Source organism: Hylobates moloch, unplaced genomic scaffold (assembly GCF_009828535.3).
Source record: "Hylobates moloch isolate HMO894 unplaced genomic scaffold, HMol_V3 SCAFFOLD_16, whole genome shotgun sequence".
Lineage (NCBI taxonomy): Eukaryota > Metazoa > Chordata > Mammalia > Primates > Hylobatidae > Hylobates > Hylobates moloch.
In genome coordinates, this window is record NW_026652291.1 from 50,367,539 (window position 1) to 50,385,074 (window position 17,536).

Genomic DNA, 17,536 nt, shown 5'->3' on the forward strand with positions numbered 1-17,536 from the left:
TGGCAACGTTGAAAAGTAACGCTAAACTATGTAAAGATTTGGTAACTGGGGTAAGCCTTTTCTTTAAAATGTCTAGTAAAGAAAACATTCCAAGAAGGTCTGCTGGATTCTGTGACTAAACAAGGACATTAAAAAGCCCTGAATCCAGCTTGGTCAACGTAGTGAGGCCCTGTCTCTACAGAATTTTTTTAAAGTTAGCCAGGCGTGGTGGTGCGCGCCTATAGTCCCAGCTACTCGGGAGGCTGAGGTGGGAGGATGGTTTGAACCCAGGAGGTCAAGGCTGCAGTGAGCAGTGGTCGGTGCCCACTACACTTCAGCCTGAGGGACAGAGACCTTGTCTCAAAAAAAAAAAAAAAAAAAAAAAAAAGCCCTGCGAGCTCTGGGGGAGATTTCCCGCAGCCCAGCTTTGCCAGGGACCCAGCACCACCCCTCGGGCTCCACCGCGCACTCCCGCCCTTCACCTGACGTGAGCGCCCCCACCGCTCCAAGCCTTCTCATCCCGCGTCGCGGTCCCGCCTATTTTCCCCTCTCTCACCCATCTTTTGAACCGTCCCTTCACCTTTCAATCAATTCAAATGTCGCACGGAGCAAACCAATCGCAAGCCTCGTTGAGTGGAAGGGGTGGGATCTTCCCCGGAAGTGTTGGTTAAAGCCCCTCCAATCAGCGGCTCGGTGCGGCAAGTTTGAATTTCGTGGAGGCTCGGGTTGGGAAGGTTCCTGCTTCGGAGTCGGCGGTGGTCGTCCAGACCGAGAGTTCTTTATTTTTTGTTTGGTTGAGGTTTCACGCTAGAAGGTGGCTCAGGTAGGTGGGTGTTGGAGAGCTGGCCCGCTTCCGTTGAAGGTCTAGAAGGGTCTGAGGACCGGGGGCTGCGAGCGGGAGCAAGTCAGAGGAAGGCTCCTTTAGGACCGTGTTACCTGCCCTTTCCGAAGCTGATAATGTGAGCCTTCAGAAGAGTCTGTATGTTTGCCGTGACCTCTGTAGTAGTCAGCGTTTCACCACCGGGGCGTAATTCGCCTTTGGGGTGAAACTGTTCTTCACTAGCTTCGACATTAAATTCCCGTAGCACTTCCCAGGTCTCATGGCAACTAAAAACGCTCGGTTGAGAACCTCTAGTCAAGCAAGATTAACGCATTCTAGACTTTCAAGCTGGAGGAAACGCCACTCAGCTAAACAAAATTTAGGTGTGTGTGAAGAGCCAGGGCTGCCTGGCTTGGGATCCCAGCTTCACCACCTTTTAGATATGCTAATGTGAGCAGTTAATTGACCTCATCTGTATGAGAGCGATAATAGTTAACTACCTTTCAGGGTTATTCTGATAATTATACCTTTAATGTCCTCGCTCTTTCTCTTGCTTTGGATAGTGCTATTCTGTATTTAATACATAAGTCTTAATTTTTCTTCAATCTTTAGCGAATTAATATTGCAGGAGATAAATAGTAGAAGAGAGTTCTTTATGAAAAGCACAGTCCATTGTCACTTTCCTTGGGTCTTAGAGGAGAATGTTTTTAGCATACAGGTCAGACAGATTCTCATTTTTTATATTTTGTCGATTGCTTAGAATCATGTAACAATTTATTGCATTACTTGTGCCAATTTTTCTATTATCTGGAGTTTTCTAGTGGATTTAGTTAGTTCTTGTTGAAGAGTATACCATAGTGTGTCTATCACAGAGCCTCCCCCTTATCTTTTTTTGTTTTTGTTTTTTAACTGCCAAGACTTCTGAGAATCAGTATCCTTTCTCCAATTTGGCTTGGTAGTTCTCTATACCAGCTACACAGGTGACCCCCTCAAACTTTCCACTTTTCTTTGTTCTCCCCAGTTGGATCCACTGACATCGTCTTTATTGTCCTCTTTTGTTTTGCTTGAATACATTCTCAAAGATCTTTCCAAGAAAAAGCCATGTGCCAATTAAGCTATATGATTTCGTGCGTGTGTGTGTGTGTGTGTATGGCTTTTCTTTTTTTTTTTTTGAGACGGAGTCTTTCTCTGTCCCCCAGGCTGAAGTGCGGTGGCGCGATCTCGGCTCACCGCAACCTCCACCTCCGGGGTTCACGCCATTCTCCTGCCTCAGCCTCCCGAGTAGCTGGGACCACAGGCACCCGCCAACACGCCCGGCTAATTTTTTTGTATTTTTTAGTAGAGACGGGGTTTCACCGTGTTAGCCAGGATGGTCTCGATCTCCTGACCTCGTGATCCACCCGCCTCGGCCTCCCAAAGTGCTGGGATTACAGGCTTGAGCCACCGCGCCCGGCCGGCTTTTCTTTTTTAAAATTTATGGAGACGGGGTCGTGTTATGTTGCCCAGGCTGGTCTCAAACTCCTGGGCTCAAGCAGTCCTCCTGCCTTGACCTCCCAAAGTGGTAGGATTACAGGCCTAAGCCACCGTGCCGGCCTAAACTGTATAATTTCTTGTATGGATGAAAAATAATGGAGCAAACTGATAGGGTTATTGTGAACTATATATTTGGTCTTGTTCTGTTTTCTGGCAAACAACTACTAAAATCCTTGGAGTCTTCAAAGTGGTATCTTTCTGTGTGCTAATAATTGACTGATAGCTGGATGCCTCTAAATAGCTTCAGGATTAGGGCTGGTCACTAGACAGACCAAGGCAGGATTAGAGAGTTGGGATTTTCAGCCCCACCTCACAACCTCTGGGGAGGGGAGAGGAGCTGAAGGTTGACCTGATCACCAGTGGTCAATGATTTAATCACTCATGCTTATGTAATGAAGCTGCCATAAAAACCAAAAAAAAAAAAACACACCTGTGTTTGGAGAGCCTTTTTAGGTGAACACATGAAGGTTCCTAAACGGTGGTGCTACCTGAGAGAGCATGGAAGCTCCTTGTTCCTTTCCACATACTTTGCCCTGTGCCTCTCCATCCAACTCTATCTGTATCCGGTTGCCTATTGATTATCCCTATATGACTAATAGGTACCCGGTGTGGGGTTTTTGTTTGTTTTTGGTTTTCTTTTGGCTTTAGAAGAAATGTTAGACTACCTGCATTCATCATCATGGGTAAGGAAACCATTGTGTACATGGTCCTTCACTTAACCTATTTTCACCTTTAGTTCACACTTTTCTTTTTGCAGTGTTCTCTGTGGTAAGCCCAGAGCCTCTTTTATTCTGGACTATCGCTTCCTGGCTTTCTCTTCACTGGTCAAGCAAGTTCCTATTTAAAACCCCCAAATAGGTAGCTTCTTATTCTCTGATAATCTTCTTCCCACTTTTCAGTGTTACATATTTATTTCATTGTACATTTTATATTTTTATTTCAGAAGGCCCAGAAGTGGGACAGGAAATAAACTGTAATCTTAATTTTTTAAATAATGAAAATTCATGTAAGTTGGGTTTTGTCCTTTTCCTTGACAGGATGTCTTCATCACATTTTGCCAGTCGACACAGGAAGGATATAAGTACTGAAATGATTAGAACTAAAATTGCTCATAGGAAATCACTGTCTCAGAAAGAAAATAGACATAAGGAATACGAACGAAATAGACACTTTGGTTTGAAAGATGTAAACATTCCAACCTTGGAAGGTAGAATTCTTGTTGAATTAGATGAGACATCTCAAGAGCTTGTTCCAGAAAAGGCCAACGTTAAGCCAAGTAAGTAAAGGTCTGTTGTAATTTTAAGTACTTTGAAGAGTGAATAATAGTTGGTTTAATGCCTATATGAGTAAAAAACCCTGGCCAGAAGAGTTTTGAAATACCATTCTATAAATAACTTTTCTTTTTGGTCTTTTTCCCTTTTTTTTTTTTTTTTAAATTACAAGAGACAGGGTCTCACTGTGTCACCCAGGCGGTAGTGCGGTGGTGTGCTCACTGTAACCTCAAATTCCTGGGCTCAAGGAATTCTCTTGCCTCAGCCTCCCAAAGTGTGGGGATTACAGGCATGAGCTACCGCACCTGGCCCCTTAATAACCTGTTATCTACAACTAACTACTGTCTTTAAGGCAAAGCCATTTACCTGTGGAGTATTATAACACTTTATTGTCTATATTGCCTCATAGAAATCCTAAAGTTCTTATGGAGCTTGGGTAGGATAAGTGTTGACAAGATAAATTGATAAGAAATGTACAAATAGAATAATTAAAGGATCCATGAAATGAGAGTACTTTGTCAATGGAAACATTACTAAGAAAAGAGCAAAGAATTCATCCTTGCAGTTTGCCCAGAAGGATTGCGACCATTAGGATGGAAAGAACCAACTAAAGAAGAAAGGAATAATCTCAGAAAAAGATGAAAATAGAGCATCTTAGAAGGCAAAGGATGCTACAGAAAAGAGAAAGGGAACTGAGAAATGACTTGTATTTAGTCAGGAGTCACCCTACTCCTGCTTGTTCTGTTCGTATAGCAGGCGTTAGGAGCTAGATGGCATTGAAATAATGCTAGGATAAATAGGGAATGGCAGAAGAACCAAACATTTTTTATCTGAGAAAGGGTGGTTCCTTTCTCATCTTGTCCTCTCAAATACTCTATTTCTTAACCAAAAATGTTTCAAATTAAAGTCCAACTATGTCAGTATGCTATTAAAATATCCTTTATTTCCCGTTTGCAAAGGCTTAGAGGTAGGAGTGTGCCTGATATGTTTTAGTAAATGCAAGTAGGTAACTGGGTAGAAAAGAATGAGCAAGGGAGATAGATTACATAGAATCCTAAGGACCATTATTATAAGGACATTGGCTTTTACTCTGAAATGAGAGGCCATTAATGGGTGTTTATGTAATCTGATTTAAACGGATCACTTTGGAGTCAGGCCTGTAGCCCTAGCTACTCCAGAGGCTGAGGCAGGAAATCTTGAGCTCAGGAGTTTGAAGCTTTAGTGTGCTACAATGGTGCCTGTGAAAAACCACTGCACTCTGGCTTCGGCAACACATGGAGATCCTGTCCCCTAAAAAAAAAAAAAAGAAAAGGATCAGGTCGGGCACGGTGGCTCATCCCTGTAATCCCAGCACTTTGAGAGGCCAAAGCGGGTGGATCGCGAGGTCAGGAGTTCGAGACCAGCCTGACCAACATGGTGAAACCCCCATCTCTACTAAAAAGACAAAAATTAGCTGGGTGTGGTGACACACGCCTGTAATCCCACCTACTCAGGAGCCTGAGGCAGGAGAATCGCTTGAACCCAGGAGGTGGAAGTTGCAGTGAGCTGAGATCATGCTATTGTACTCCAGCCTGGGTGACAGAGCGAGACTCCATCTCAAAAAAAAAAAAAAAAAAAAAGGATCACTTTGGCTGCTGTATTGAGAATAGATTATAGGGTAGTATGTATGACATCAGAGAGAGCAGTAAGTAGACTATTGCAATAATTTAGTTGATATTAAAATATTAAAAGACAAGGGGCTGGACGCAGTGGCTCATACCTGTAATCCCAGTACCCCAGGCTGAGGTGGGTGGATCACGAGGTCAAGAGATCAAGACCATTCTGGCCAACATGGTGAAACCCTGTCTCTACTAAAAATACAAAAATCAGCTGGGCATGGTGGCACTTGCCTGGAGTCCCAGCTACTTGGGAGGCTGAGGCAGGAGAATCACCTGAACCCGGGAGGTGGAGGTTGCAGTGAGCCGATCACGCCACTGCACTCCAGCCTGGGCAACAAAGTGAGACTCTATCTCAAAAAAAAAAAAAAAAAAAGGACAAGGGAAAACTAGTAAAGAACCAAAGAACAGTGCAAAGTAATGTAAGAGGATAACCAGAAGAACATGCTATAGAAACCGAGTAGAAAAGTGCATATCAAGGAGAGACTGATTAACTATATTAGTACTGCTTGTTAGATCAAGTATAATAGAGGTGAGAATATGGACTTCACCACTGTGGAGGTCACTGGTGATCTTGAATAGTTTTGGTGGAGTGAGGTTCAGGGAGTGAAAGTCAGATTGGAATGGATGAGTATAATCAAACCCTTAGATATAATTTGTAGTCTATAGAAAACATGGGGCCTGGAGGAATAAGTAAATAAATATAGCTTGCAAGGACATTCAATAGGAAAACTGACTACCTTTTGTCAGTAAGACAATGGCATGAAAAGCCAAGAGTGGGGAGGAGGATCTGTTTTAGATGAAGAGATTTAAAAAGACATCCAAATAAAATGTGTTGCTCTTACTTGGTTCTTGATTTAAATAAATAGATGGTTTAAAAGACCTCTTTGAAACAAAGAGACGTTTAAATCTGAACCATGTAATAGATAACAAGGAATTACTGCTGATTTTGTTAAGTGTGATGATGATATCGTGGCTATGAAAGGAAATATATTTTATTTTATTTTATTTATTTATTTATTTATTTATTTATTTATTTATTTATTTATTTATTTATTGAGACGGAGTCTCGCTCTGTCGCCCAGGCTGGAGTGCGGTGGCGCAATCTCGGCTCACTGCAAGCTCCGCCTCCCGGGTTCACGCCATTCTCCGGTAATTTTTTTGTTTTTTAGTAGAGTGGGTTTCGCCGTGGTCTCGATCTCCTGACCTCGGATCCGCCCGCCTCGGCCTCCCAAAGTGTGGGCGCCCGGCCTATTTTATTTTATTTTTATTTTTTGAGACGGAGTTTTGCTCTTCTTGCCCAGGCTGGAGTGCAATGGCGCGATCTCGGCTCACCGCAACCTCCACCTCCCGAGTTCAAGCAATTCTCCTGCCTCAGCCTTCCCGAGTAGCTGGGATTACAGGCATGCATCACCACGCCTGGCTAATTTTGTATTTTTAATAGAGACAGTGTTTCTCCATGTTGGTCAGGCTGGTCTCAAACTCCCAACCTCAGATAATCCGCCCACCTTGGTCTGCCAAAGTGCTAGGATTACAGGCATGAGCTATCGCGCCCTGCCGGAAATGTCTTTATTTTTTAGAAGTATATACTAAAGTATTTAGAGATGAAATCTTCTAAGCATAATTTGTTTTAAACAGCTGCAGCAAAATGTTCATAATTATTGAATCTGGGTAATAGGTATACGGGGTTCATTATAATTGTGTGTATATTAGAAGTTTTTCATAATTTTGAAAAGAGAGGGAATGTAAAGAGTGTTGGAAATAGGCTGGGCTTGGTGGCTCACACCTGTAATTCCAGCACTTTGGGATGCCAAGGTGGGTGGATCACCTGAGGTCAGGAGTTCAAGACCAGCCTGGCCCACATGGTGAAACCCCATCTCTACTCAAAATACAAAAATAAGCCAGGTGCAGTGGCGCATGCCTGTAATCCTAGCTACTAGGGAGGCTGAGGCAAAATTGCTTGAACTCAGGAGGTGGAGGTTGCAGTGAGCCAAGATTGCGCCACTGCACTCCAACCTGGGCGACAGAGTGAGACTATCTCAAAAAAGACCAGGCACGGTGGCTCAGACCTGTAATACCAGCACTTTGGGAGGCCAAGGTGGGTGAATCATGAGGTCAGGAGTTCAAGACCACCCTGGCCAAAATGGTGAAACTCCGTCTCTACTAAAAATACAGAAAATTAGCTGGGCATGGTGGTGGGCGCCTGTAATCCCAGCTACTCAGGAGGCTGAGGCAGGAGAATCGCTTGAACCCGGGAAGCTGAGGATGCAGTGAGCCAAGATCACGCCACTGCATTCCAGCCCAGGCACCAATGCGAGACTCTGTCTCAAATAAACAAATAAATAAAAGTGTTGATAGTAGAGATACAGGTAACTCTCTTGAAGAATTTTGCCTTAAATGGGACTAGAAAAATAAGTGCTAGATGAGGATGTAGGTTGAGAGAAATTACTGCGTGTCTGTAACTTCATAATGGCAACAATTCAGTAGAGGAAAAAATAGATGAGTAAGAGGATAAGTTGCTGGAAGAATGTCCTTGAATAGGTGAGAAGGAATGGAGTACATCTATTATAATAAATAGCACCTATAATTGTATTAATTATCCCAAAACTTAGCAGCTTAAAACAATAAACACTGATTATTTCATACAACTTTTGTGGGTCAGGAACTTGGGTATGGCTGAGCTGGGTGATTCTGAAGGTAGCAGCCAAGATGTCATCCAGAGATATATCTGAAGCCTTAACTGAGACTGGAGGATCTGCCTCCAAGATGACTGACTCACATGAACAGCAAGTTGATGCTGGCTTTTGGCAGGAGGCCGTAGTTCTTTGTCATGTGTACATCTCCGTAGGACTGCTTGAGTCTTCTTAAGGCCCCACATGGCACCTGGCTTCTCCCAGAGCAAGGGACGCTTCAAGAGAGAGCAAAGCAAACACTACCTAGTTTTAGAAGTCATATTCCATTATTCCTGTAATACTCTCTTGGTCACACAAGTCAGCCCTATTCAGTGTGAGAGGGGATAACACAGGGCAAGACTACCAGGTAGTGAGGATCAGTAGAGGGCAGCTTGGATGCTGGCTGTCATACAAGTTAATTAATTTAAAAGAAGTAATACATGCCTAGTACATAGCAAGCAGTTAATATCTGAACACATGAAGGCAAAATGAATACAAATTTTAAAAGACTAGGGGTTGAAATAACTTGTGGTTAGAGTGCTAAAGAATTAACAAGAAATATTAAAAGCATTTCCTTTTGTGCGGAGAGGTCTTGCTGTGTTACTCAAGCTGAACTTGAACTCCTGGGCTCAAATGATCCTTCCACCTCAGCCTTCCCAGTAGATGGGACTACAGGTGTGTTACTGTGCCTGGCTTATTGAAAGCTTTTTTTTTTTTTTCTTCTTGAGACGGAGTCTTGCTCTGTCGCCTAGGCTAGAGTGCAGGGGCGCGATCTTGGCTCACTGCAACCTCCATCTCCTGAGTTCAAGCAATTCTCCTACCTCAACCTCCCGAATAGCTGGGATTACAGGTGACCGCCACCACACCCAGCTAATTTTTGCATTTTTGTAGAGATGGGATTTCACCACGTTGACCAGGCTGGTCTCAAACTCCTGACCTCAGATGATCCGCCCTCCTTGGCCTCCCAAAGTGCTGGGATTACAGGCGTGAGCCACCATGCCTGGCCTGAAAGCGTTTTTTAGCAGCAGTTGAAATGACACAAAAATAATTGTTTATACATTTGCATAACTTTTCATCTGAAATGTTTTATATACTGTGTGGTTTTGGTTTTTTTTCTGCCTAGGGGCAATGAAAACTATTCTAGGCGATCAACGAAAACAGATGCTCCAAAAATATAAAGAAGAAAAGCAACTTCAAAAATTGAAAGAGCAGAGAGAGAAAGCTAAACGAGGAATATTTAAAGTGGGTCGTTATAGACCTGATATGCCTTGTTTTCTTTTATCAAACCAGAAAGCTGTGAAAGCTGAGCCAAAAAAGGTAAATTTAGTGTCTTAATATAAAGGAATAGTTTCTTTTATTTGGCATTTTCTTCAAGACATTAACTGACTAAAATAACCCCTTTCCCTTAGTCTCTATTAACTGGTTGGTAGAGGGTGGGAATGACATAATAGTAGCTCAGAAGAATGAAAATCAGGTCTCTTAAGATAGCTGTAGGTAAGTGGAGATAGGATAAAACTAGGAAAATGGGTAGAACCAGGCTGAACAATGTTATGCAAAGGATTTGGTGTTTATCCTGTAGGTTATGCAGAATCAGGAGAAGTTTATAAATAAGGGTAGTGCCATTGTCAAATTAATAATTCAGGAAAATACCATAGCCCTAAAGATTTTAGTCTGGAAAGGGAAGCATTTATAGATAGGGAAACCAATTGTGAGACTATTGTAATAGAATAGATGGAAAGGGGCAGTGGGTTTTAAAAGGAAAAAATAGGTGTAAGACATCTAAATAAAGGCATTTGACAGGACTGGTGGCCAAGTAGATGGTGAGGGGTAAAGGAAATTGAAAAAGCAGAGAGAAGCTCTGCTGCTAAAAGAGTTAAGAAAAGGAACAAGCTTAAGTGGGTGTATGTTAATAACCTTTTTAAAAATCTTAAACTTGTGTGGGCCACCTAGATATTAGTAAAAATTTGGAAAGCAGGATGGAAATTGGTGCTAAGATGTCGATTTAGGATATAATATTGGGAGTATGGATGGGTGTTTAAGCTGTAGGACTAAATGAGACCATTCCAATAAGGATATATAAAATTATGAAAAAGTGTGCTCTAGAGAGTACCTTTAGGTAGGCAGAAGTCAGGTACCAGGCTGAGGACCAGTCAGAGAGGCAGGAGAACTAAAAGAGAGGATAGAAGCTCATATTAATGATGATTCCAATACCTGGAAAATACGGTTTGAAATTTCTTTCTCACTGAGAAATATGAGTAATTTTTGAAGTTACTAACAATTTAAATCAAGCTAGAACCAGAAAAAGGAATTTAAGTATCTTTTTGCTATAAGAGATTAAGGATAAAATTTAACTTTAAAATGGGAACTTTATTTTTTAATAAGATATGGAAGTAAACCTTTACCAGTTCATTTGTTAAGTTCATTTTCTTTTGACTCTTCTAAGGCTATTCCATCTTCTGTACGGATTACAAGGTCAAAAGCCAAAGACCAAATGGAGCAGACTAAGGTATAGTTGATAGTAGATAATTGTTACTAAAATGATAAATTGTACTTTTTTAGTAAGTAAATTCATTTTAAGTCTAATATCAGATTCAAACATAATGATTAATTTACTAGAGTTAACAGGTACCAAAGTCACTGTTTTTGGTATGGTGATGTAGAGCAATTTCACTTAAAATATTTGCTCCAACATTCCTTATGAGATCCATGGCAAACTGTCTTTGTGTCACACTCTTGTTTTGTTTACTGGGCTCCTATTATGCATTCCAAGTTACCTGCATGAAATGCAGATGGGGAGGAAAGCACACAGGGTAGGTGTTATAAACTTACAGATCTTCAAAATACTGTAATAGAGATACTAGGAGGGTTACTAAAACAAAGTGAAGTGGGCAAGAAGTGAAATAATATGCGTCTTTATCAGGTGAGGAAGCTAAGTTCCACGTATGCATATATATTTTGCATTGCTATGATGTTCCTGGTGTTGTAGGCTTTTGGATATAATAAACTAAATTCCCTTTGTGGAACTTACATGTAAGGCATTAAAAAAATACATAAAATGTCAGAAGATGATAAGTATTACGGAAGAGATTTTTGAAAGGGGGGATGGGGTGTACTAGAAGTAGGTATGGGGTAGAATTTTGATTGGGCAGTTAAGGAAGGCCTCCCTGAGATGAAAGCCTTTTGAGTGAAGTCATTAAGGAAGTGGAGGAGAGAACCATGGGAAAGCGCTTTTTATCCAGGGGAAGTATTTTCTAGGCAAAATTAAAAGGTTTTGAAGTGAAAGCATGTCTAGGAGTGTTCAAGAACCTTCAGAAGGCAAGTTATAGTTAGCTGTTTTTAATAGCTTGGGTTATTAGCATTTTCTAAATTCTGTGATTCTGAAAAAGGATGTAAGCTTTTTTGGAAGCTTAATGGAAAGCTTTTCTTTATCTCATTTTATTTGGGGTAGTTTTTTTTGTTGTTGTTGGGTCATTTACAATGATCAGATTTCATATGAGGAATCAATTTACAGATTACAAATATGATGGTTTGATTCATTATGCAATTAAATCACATAGCACCTAATCTCTTAAATAGATTGATAATGAGAGTGATGTTCGAGCAACCCGACCTGGTCCAAGACAGACTTCTGAAAAGAAAGTGTCAGACAAAGAGAAAAAAGGTAGGAATATTAGCAATTACTATAAATCCTCTGAGGCTACGACAGCCATAATTTTTTTTAAGTGTCTAGAAGGTTAACTGGAATTTGTTTGTGACAGTCTTGCTTTGTTGCCCAGGTTGATGCAATCATAGCTCACTGGAGCCTCCATCTCCTGGGCTCAAGTGATCCTCCCACCTCAGCCTCCTGAGTAGCTGCAACTACAGACTTGCCACCATGCCCAGCTGATTTTTATATTTTTTGTAGAGACGGGGTCTCACTATGTTGCCTAGGCTGGTTTCGAACTCCTGGGCTGAAATGATTCTCCTGCCTCCCGAGTAGCTGGGACTATAGGCATGCACTACCATGCCTGGCTTCCCAGCAATAATTTAATAACTACAAGGGACATTTGATTTGGTTTTTTTTTTTTCCCCCACAGTCGTGCAGCCTGTAATGCCCACGTCGTTGAGAATGACTCGATCAGCTACTCAAGCAGCAAAGCAGGTTCCCAGAACAGTCTCATCTACCACAGCAAGAAAGCCAGTTATAAGAGCTGCTAATGGTAAGAACTATTCCTTGATCAGTGACTGAACTAGAATGTTTGGTCCTTGAGGTTTTCGTGTTCCATTTCAAAAATCAACAAGTACTTCTTTGAGTAGGAGAGAAGGAAACGGGAAATTCTAATACATGAAAATAGATTCTGTGCCCTGACATCTGGTTAGCACACAATGGGTGCCCAAACATTGAAGACCTTAATTAGTATAAACAGTGTTTCAAAGTGAAAAATTAATGGTCCGAGTAAATCATAGTTCGTTTGTTTGGTGCAATACAATGTAGCCATTAAGAATAATATTATTAAAGAACACTTAATGACATGGTTCATGATATATTAAGTGGGCAAAGAAAAGCAGGTCAAACTCTGAACAGTAGGATCGCAGTTCTAAAAAGCAGTATGTAAGTATGTGGACATAGGCCTGGAATACCATACCGTGAAGTGACAACTGAGTAATGGAATCCTGGGTGATTTGTCATTGTTGTTCTTTGTAGTTTTCTGTTATTTTTCTAATTGTCTGTAATAAATATGTACAGGCTGAGCAACCCTAATCAAAACATCCAAAATCCTGAGCATTGACATGACGTTCGGAGGTCATGCTCAAAGGAAATGCTTGTTGGAGCATTTCAGATTTTAGATATTTGTATCAGGTATGCTGAACCTGTAAGTATAATGTAAATATTCCAAAATCTGGAATCTAAAATATCTCTGGTCCCAAGCATTTTGGATAAGGGATACTCAATCTGTATTTGGTATTCAGATGAAAAGGGTAAAACACTCTGGTTTTGAAAACAGATGGTTTGTATTTGGCAGGAAATTCCATAACCCTTTTTATAATATGGCTTTTAATAAAAAAATCCTTCAAGACATATATTCCTACTGTTGCTTCTTTTCCTTTCCCAAGTTTCCTAGTATTTTCATGTAGCATTTCTATCTGGTAAAATAAATATTTTATTGTTGTTTTAGAAAACGAACCAGAAAGAAAGGTGCCAAGTAAAGGAAGACCTGCCAAAAACGTAGAAACAAAACCCGACAAGGTAGAGAATAAACATCTTTTTACTTCTAGATGCTTTGAAAATCTCATTGCTACTTTCATAAAGTTGAAATTAAACATAAATGCTGCAAGAGGTTAACCTACATGTATATTAAAACTTCCTGAACGATAAGAAAGCATCAAGAGGATTTACTCTTGTTGTTTTTCAGGTATCTTATTTTCAGAGCTTTATAGGTAGAGAAAGCATAATTTGGTTAGAAGATGGAGAAAAATAATAAAAACACAGCTGAGAGAAACCTGTATGTGGGAATTAGCCAAGACATAGGGTGAAGTGGGGTGAAATGCATTGACTTTGGATTCATTTAGGCCTGGGTTTGAATACTCTCTCTGCTTCCAATTAGCTGCATAGCCCTGGGCAAGTTATGTAGTTTATGAGCTTGTTTTCTTATTCCTAACATGGAGTACCTGCATAGAGTAGTTGTAAGAATTAAATAAACTAAAATTTCTGCCTGCATCTAGCATGGTTTCTAATAAGATCTTCAAAAAAGATGCCCCATTTGAGGACCCAACCCCTTGCCCTATAATCTATGGTATAGTTTATTTTATTTTATTGTTGCCCAGGCTCGAGTGCAATGGCGTGATCTTGGCTCACTGCACCTTCCGCTTCCCAGGTTCAAGTGATTCTCCTGCCTCGGCCTCCCGAGTAGTTGGGATTACAGGAGTACGCCACCACGCCCATCTGGTTTTTGTATTTTTAGTAGAGACGAGGTTTCACCATGTTGGCCAGGCTGGTCTTGAACTCCCAACCTCAGGTGATCCACCTGCCTCGGCCTCCCAAAGTGCTGGAATTATAGGCGTGAGCCACCGTGCCTGGCCAGTATAATTTCTTAATTAAAAAAAATTACCAAAGATTAAGTAACCTGGCTAGATTCTTAGTAAAAAATCAAACACAGATCAAGAAAGGAAACATACAGTGAATCTTTGCAGATAAAGCAGCTGGACCTTATAGGTCCTCCCTTAAGATTAACCCTTAAGGATTATCACTAGTTTTTGCTTTGACTGCCATGCTGGCTTCAACAGTGTTACCACTTAAACTTTTGTCCAGGTTGAAATACCTGGGTTTGAGTTCATATCTTATTAAAAATCAGAAACCTAGAAATCTCTAGAAATAATTTAAATACCAAGTAACAAATTGACTTGAAATAGTAAATATGCTTTGTATTTTATATGGTTAATCTTTTTTGTCACATTGGAAGTATTGCTCTTGTGTTAAGGTTATTTATAATCTAAGGTTATTTAAGTTAAGGATTTGGTCCTTAATGATAGTCATTCCATAATGTTAGATTTCTGATTTTAAACCATTGTAATTATCAACATAATTTTTTTTTTTTTTTTTGAGATGGAGTCTCGCTCTGTCGCCCAGGCTGGAGTGCAGTGACACGATCTCGGCACACTGCAAGCTCCACCTCCCGGTTTCACACCATTCTCCTGCCTCAGCCTCCCAAGTAGCTGGGACTACAGGTGCCTGCCACCACACCTGGCTAATTTTTTGTATTTTTAGTAGAGACAGGGTTTCCCTGTGTTAGCCAGGATGGTCTCGATCTTCTGACCTCGTGATCTGCCTGCCTTGGCCTCCCAAAGTGCTGGGATTACAGGCATGAGCCACTGTGCCTGGCCGTAATTATCAACGTAATTTAAATAAAAAGATACTTATTTGTTGAATAAGTTTTTCCATATTAATTTTCCATTATCTTTTAATTTGTCGTAATACCCAAAAGGTATTGGCTAGTCTTTAAATAAGAATTGGTTTGGGATGGGTGTGGTGGCTCCTGCCTGTAATCCCAGCACTTCGGGAGGCTGCGGCGAGCGGATCACAAGGTCAGGAGATTGAGACCATCCTGGCTAACACAGCGAAACCCTGTCTCTACTAAAAATACAAAAAATTAGCTGGGCGTGGTGGCGGGCGCCTGTAGTCCCAGTTACTTGGGAGGCTGAGACAGGAGAATGGCGTGAACCCGGGAGGCGGAGCTTGCAGGGAGGCCAGATAGCGCCACTGCACTCCAGCCTGGGCGACAGAGGGCGACTCTGTATCAAACAAAAAAAAAAAAGAGAATTGATTCCATTCCCGGGTAATAGCAATGGGTTTAGCGTAACTGGTCTTCTGATTCCATGTGTACACTTAATTGTATCTGTTTTTGTCTCTCAAATTATGTGCATAGAACATATATTTCTGTTGTCGTATTTTCAGACCTATAAAAATTGGTTGAATATATCCTCAGAAGAGAGAAATCTTACTCTACTTTGTTAACTCACATCCTAGGGTATTTCTTGTAAAGTCGATAGTGAAGAAAATACTTTGAATTCACAAACTAGTGCAACAAGTGGAATGGATCCAGATGGAGTCTTATCAAAAATGGAAAACTTACCTGAGATAAATACTGCAAAAATAAAAGGGAAGAATTCCTTCGCACCTAAAGATTTTATGTTTCAGCCACTGGATGGTCTGAAGACCTATCAAGTAACACCTATGACTCCCAGAAGTGCCAATGCTTTTTTGACACCCAGTTACAGCTGGACTCCTTTAAAAACAGAAGTGTAAGAATATGACCTTAATAATAAGTCCCTTGCTAAGACGGGTAATAAATGCCTTTCTTTCTTTTTTTTTTTTTTTTTTTTTTGAGACAGAGTCTTGCTCAGTCGCCCAGGCTGGAGTGCAGTGGAGTGATCGCCGCTCACTGTAAGCTCCGCCTCCCGGGTTCACGCCATTCTCCTGCCTCAGCCTCTCAAGTAGCTGGGACTACAGGCGCCTGTCACCACGCCCGGCTAATTTTTTGTATCTTTAGTAGAGACAGGGTTTCACCATGTTAGCCAGGATGGTCTCGATCTCCTGACCTCGTGATCTGCCCGCCTTGGCCTCCCAAAGTGCTGGGATTACAGGCATGAGCCACCATGCCCGGCCAAATGTCTTTCTTATATTTGGTCTATGCTTTTAAAAAGTTATTATTAGTGAACTGTGTTAATTAGGAATCATGCAATTTTTTCTTTAAAAAAAATTCTTCAGAAGGTACAATAATGTAATTGACAGTTTTTATATTTCCTATGCATTGTTATTTTCACTATACAATTTGGGTTTTTTTGTTTTTAATAAATGACTTAATTATAACACATACATTTTTCAAAAGAAAATTGCTGTACTACTTTAGCTCAGATATGACTTTTTCCTCATTTTCTTCTGGCTTAGTATTTAGAAAAACTGCCTCTGAAGACAAAAACGATTAATTTGCAAAACAAGGGAAAAATCAGTTGGAACCTTTAAAAGAAAAGGCAAGATCATTTTGCAAAGACTGGCTGGCAGCAAATATACTAAAAACTGCTCAGCAGCATCTAAGACTATTAAGTGTTTACGTTCCATTAAGAAATCTTCAAAATCTTTGAATCTCATTACAATTAATTAGTAAAGATGGACATTCACACTATAGGTGTTTACATTTTCTCCCCTCCAGAATACACATTTTAAAAAAATAGAAACATTTCTATTTTAGCCCAGATCTATAACAAGTGACACAATTTTGAAAGCCTTTGTATTAGATATATGGAGTTCATGTTTCATGAAGTATATTTTTGCTATTGTTTTTAGTGATGAGTCTCAAGCAACAAAAGAAATTTTGGCACAAAAATGTAAAACTTACTCTACCAAGACAATACAGCAAGATTCAAATAAATTGCAATGTCCTTTGGGTCCTCTAACTGTTTGGCATGACGGTATAGTATTTAATTTATTCATTTTTTAGAATAATGTTATTAATAATACAAAAATATTTTGCTTTCAGGTATAGTAATTAAATTTTTACTTTTCTGGATTATTACTTGTCAGATTTGTTTGGAGCTCTTTTTCACCATATCATTTGGGGATATGAACTCAGGGTCAGAAAAGACAGGAAAGCATGGGTAAAGATATCTGAAGAGATAATTGGAATGAAGAATACAGACAGAAGAGGGGAAATAAATGTAAATTTAAAGAAAAAAATATTGAGAGCTACTTTAGAGGAAATGTGAAGTGATTGAGGCAGAAATAAAATTTTAAAATTAAACATTGAAAAGAATTGAAGGATTTTTAAAATGTCTTTTTAGGGGCTGTCATTTTAGGAATTGTTGCTTTGAAATTTATATGTAAGATTTTCTTTAATTTATAGAACATGTTTTAAATAAAAATGAAGCTACTACTAAAAATTTAAATGGTCTTCCAATAAAAGAAGTCCCATCACTTGAAAGAAATGAAGGTCAAATAGCTCAGCCCCACCATGATGTGCCATATTTCAGGTATGTCTGTTTGTTTCTAGTGTAAGAATTTTGTATTAATATCTAGACATTTAAAACCAAAACTAAAAATTTTTAACCTTAACATAGGGGAAAACTGATGTT

At 40.2% G+C, this 17,536-nt stretch overlaps 1 protein-coding gene across 3 annotated transcripts in view; it reads left to right on the forward strand.

The window, feature by feature from the left end:
• Window positions 1-676: 676 nt before the first annotated feature.
• The window catches only part of DLGAP5 (DLG associated protein 5), a 44,686-nt gene continuing 27,826 nt past the window's right edge, over window positions 677-17,536 (forward strand). For all 3 annotated transcript variants that reach the window (XM_032179401.2, XM_032179398.2, XM_032179402.2), the window contains exons 1-10: window positions 677-802; window positions 3,370-3,608; window positions 9,054-9,247; window positions 10,374-10,436; window positions 11,507-11,591; window positions 12,007-12,129; window positions 13,087-13,157; window positions 15,435-15,709; window positions 16,752-16,876; window positions 17,308-17,434. In XM_032179401.2, coding sequence (XP_032035292.1) covers window positions 3,371-3,608; window positions 9,054-9,247; window positions 10,374-10,436; window positions 11,507-11,591; window positions 12,007-12,129; window positions 13,087-13,157; window positions 15,435-15,709; window positions 16,752-16,876; window positions 17,308-17,434 — 1,301 coding nt within the window. In that variant the 5' untranslated portion in view covers window positions 677-802; window position 3,370. The remainder of the gene's footprint in view (window positions 803-3,369; window positions 3,609-9,053; window positions 9,248-10,373; window positions 10,437-11,506; window positions 11,592-12,006; window positions 12,130-13,086; window positions 13,158-15,434; window positions 15,710-16,751; window positions 16,877-17,307; window positions 17,435-17,536) is intronic.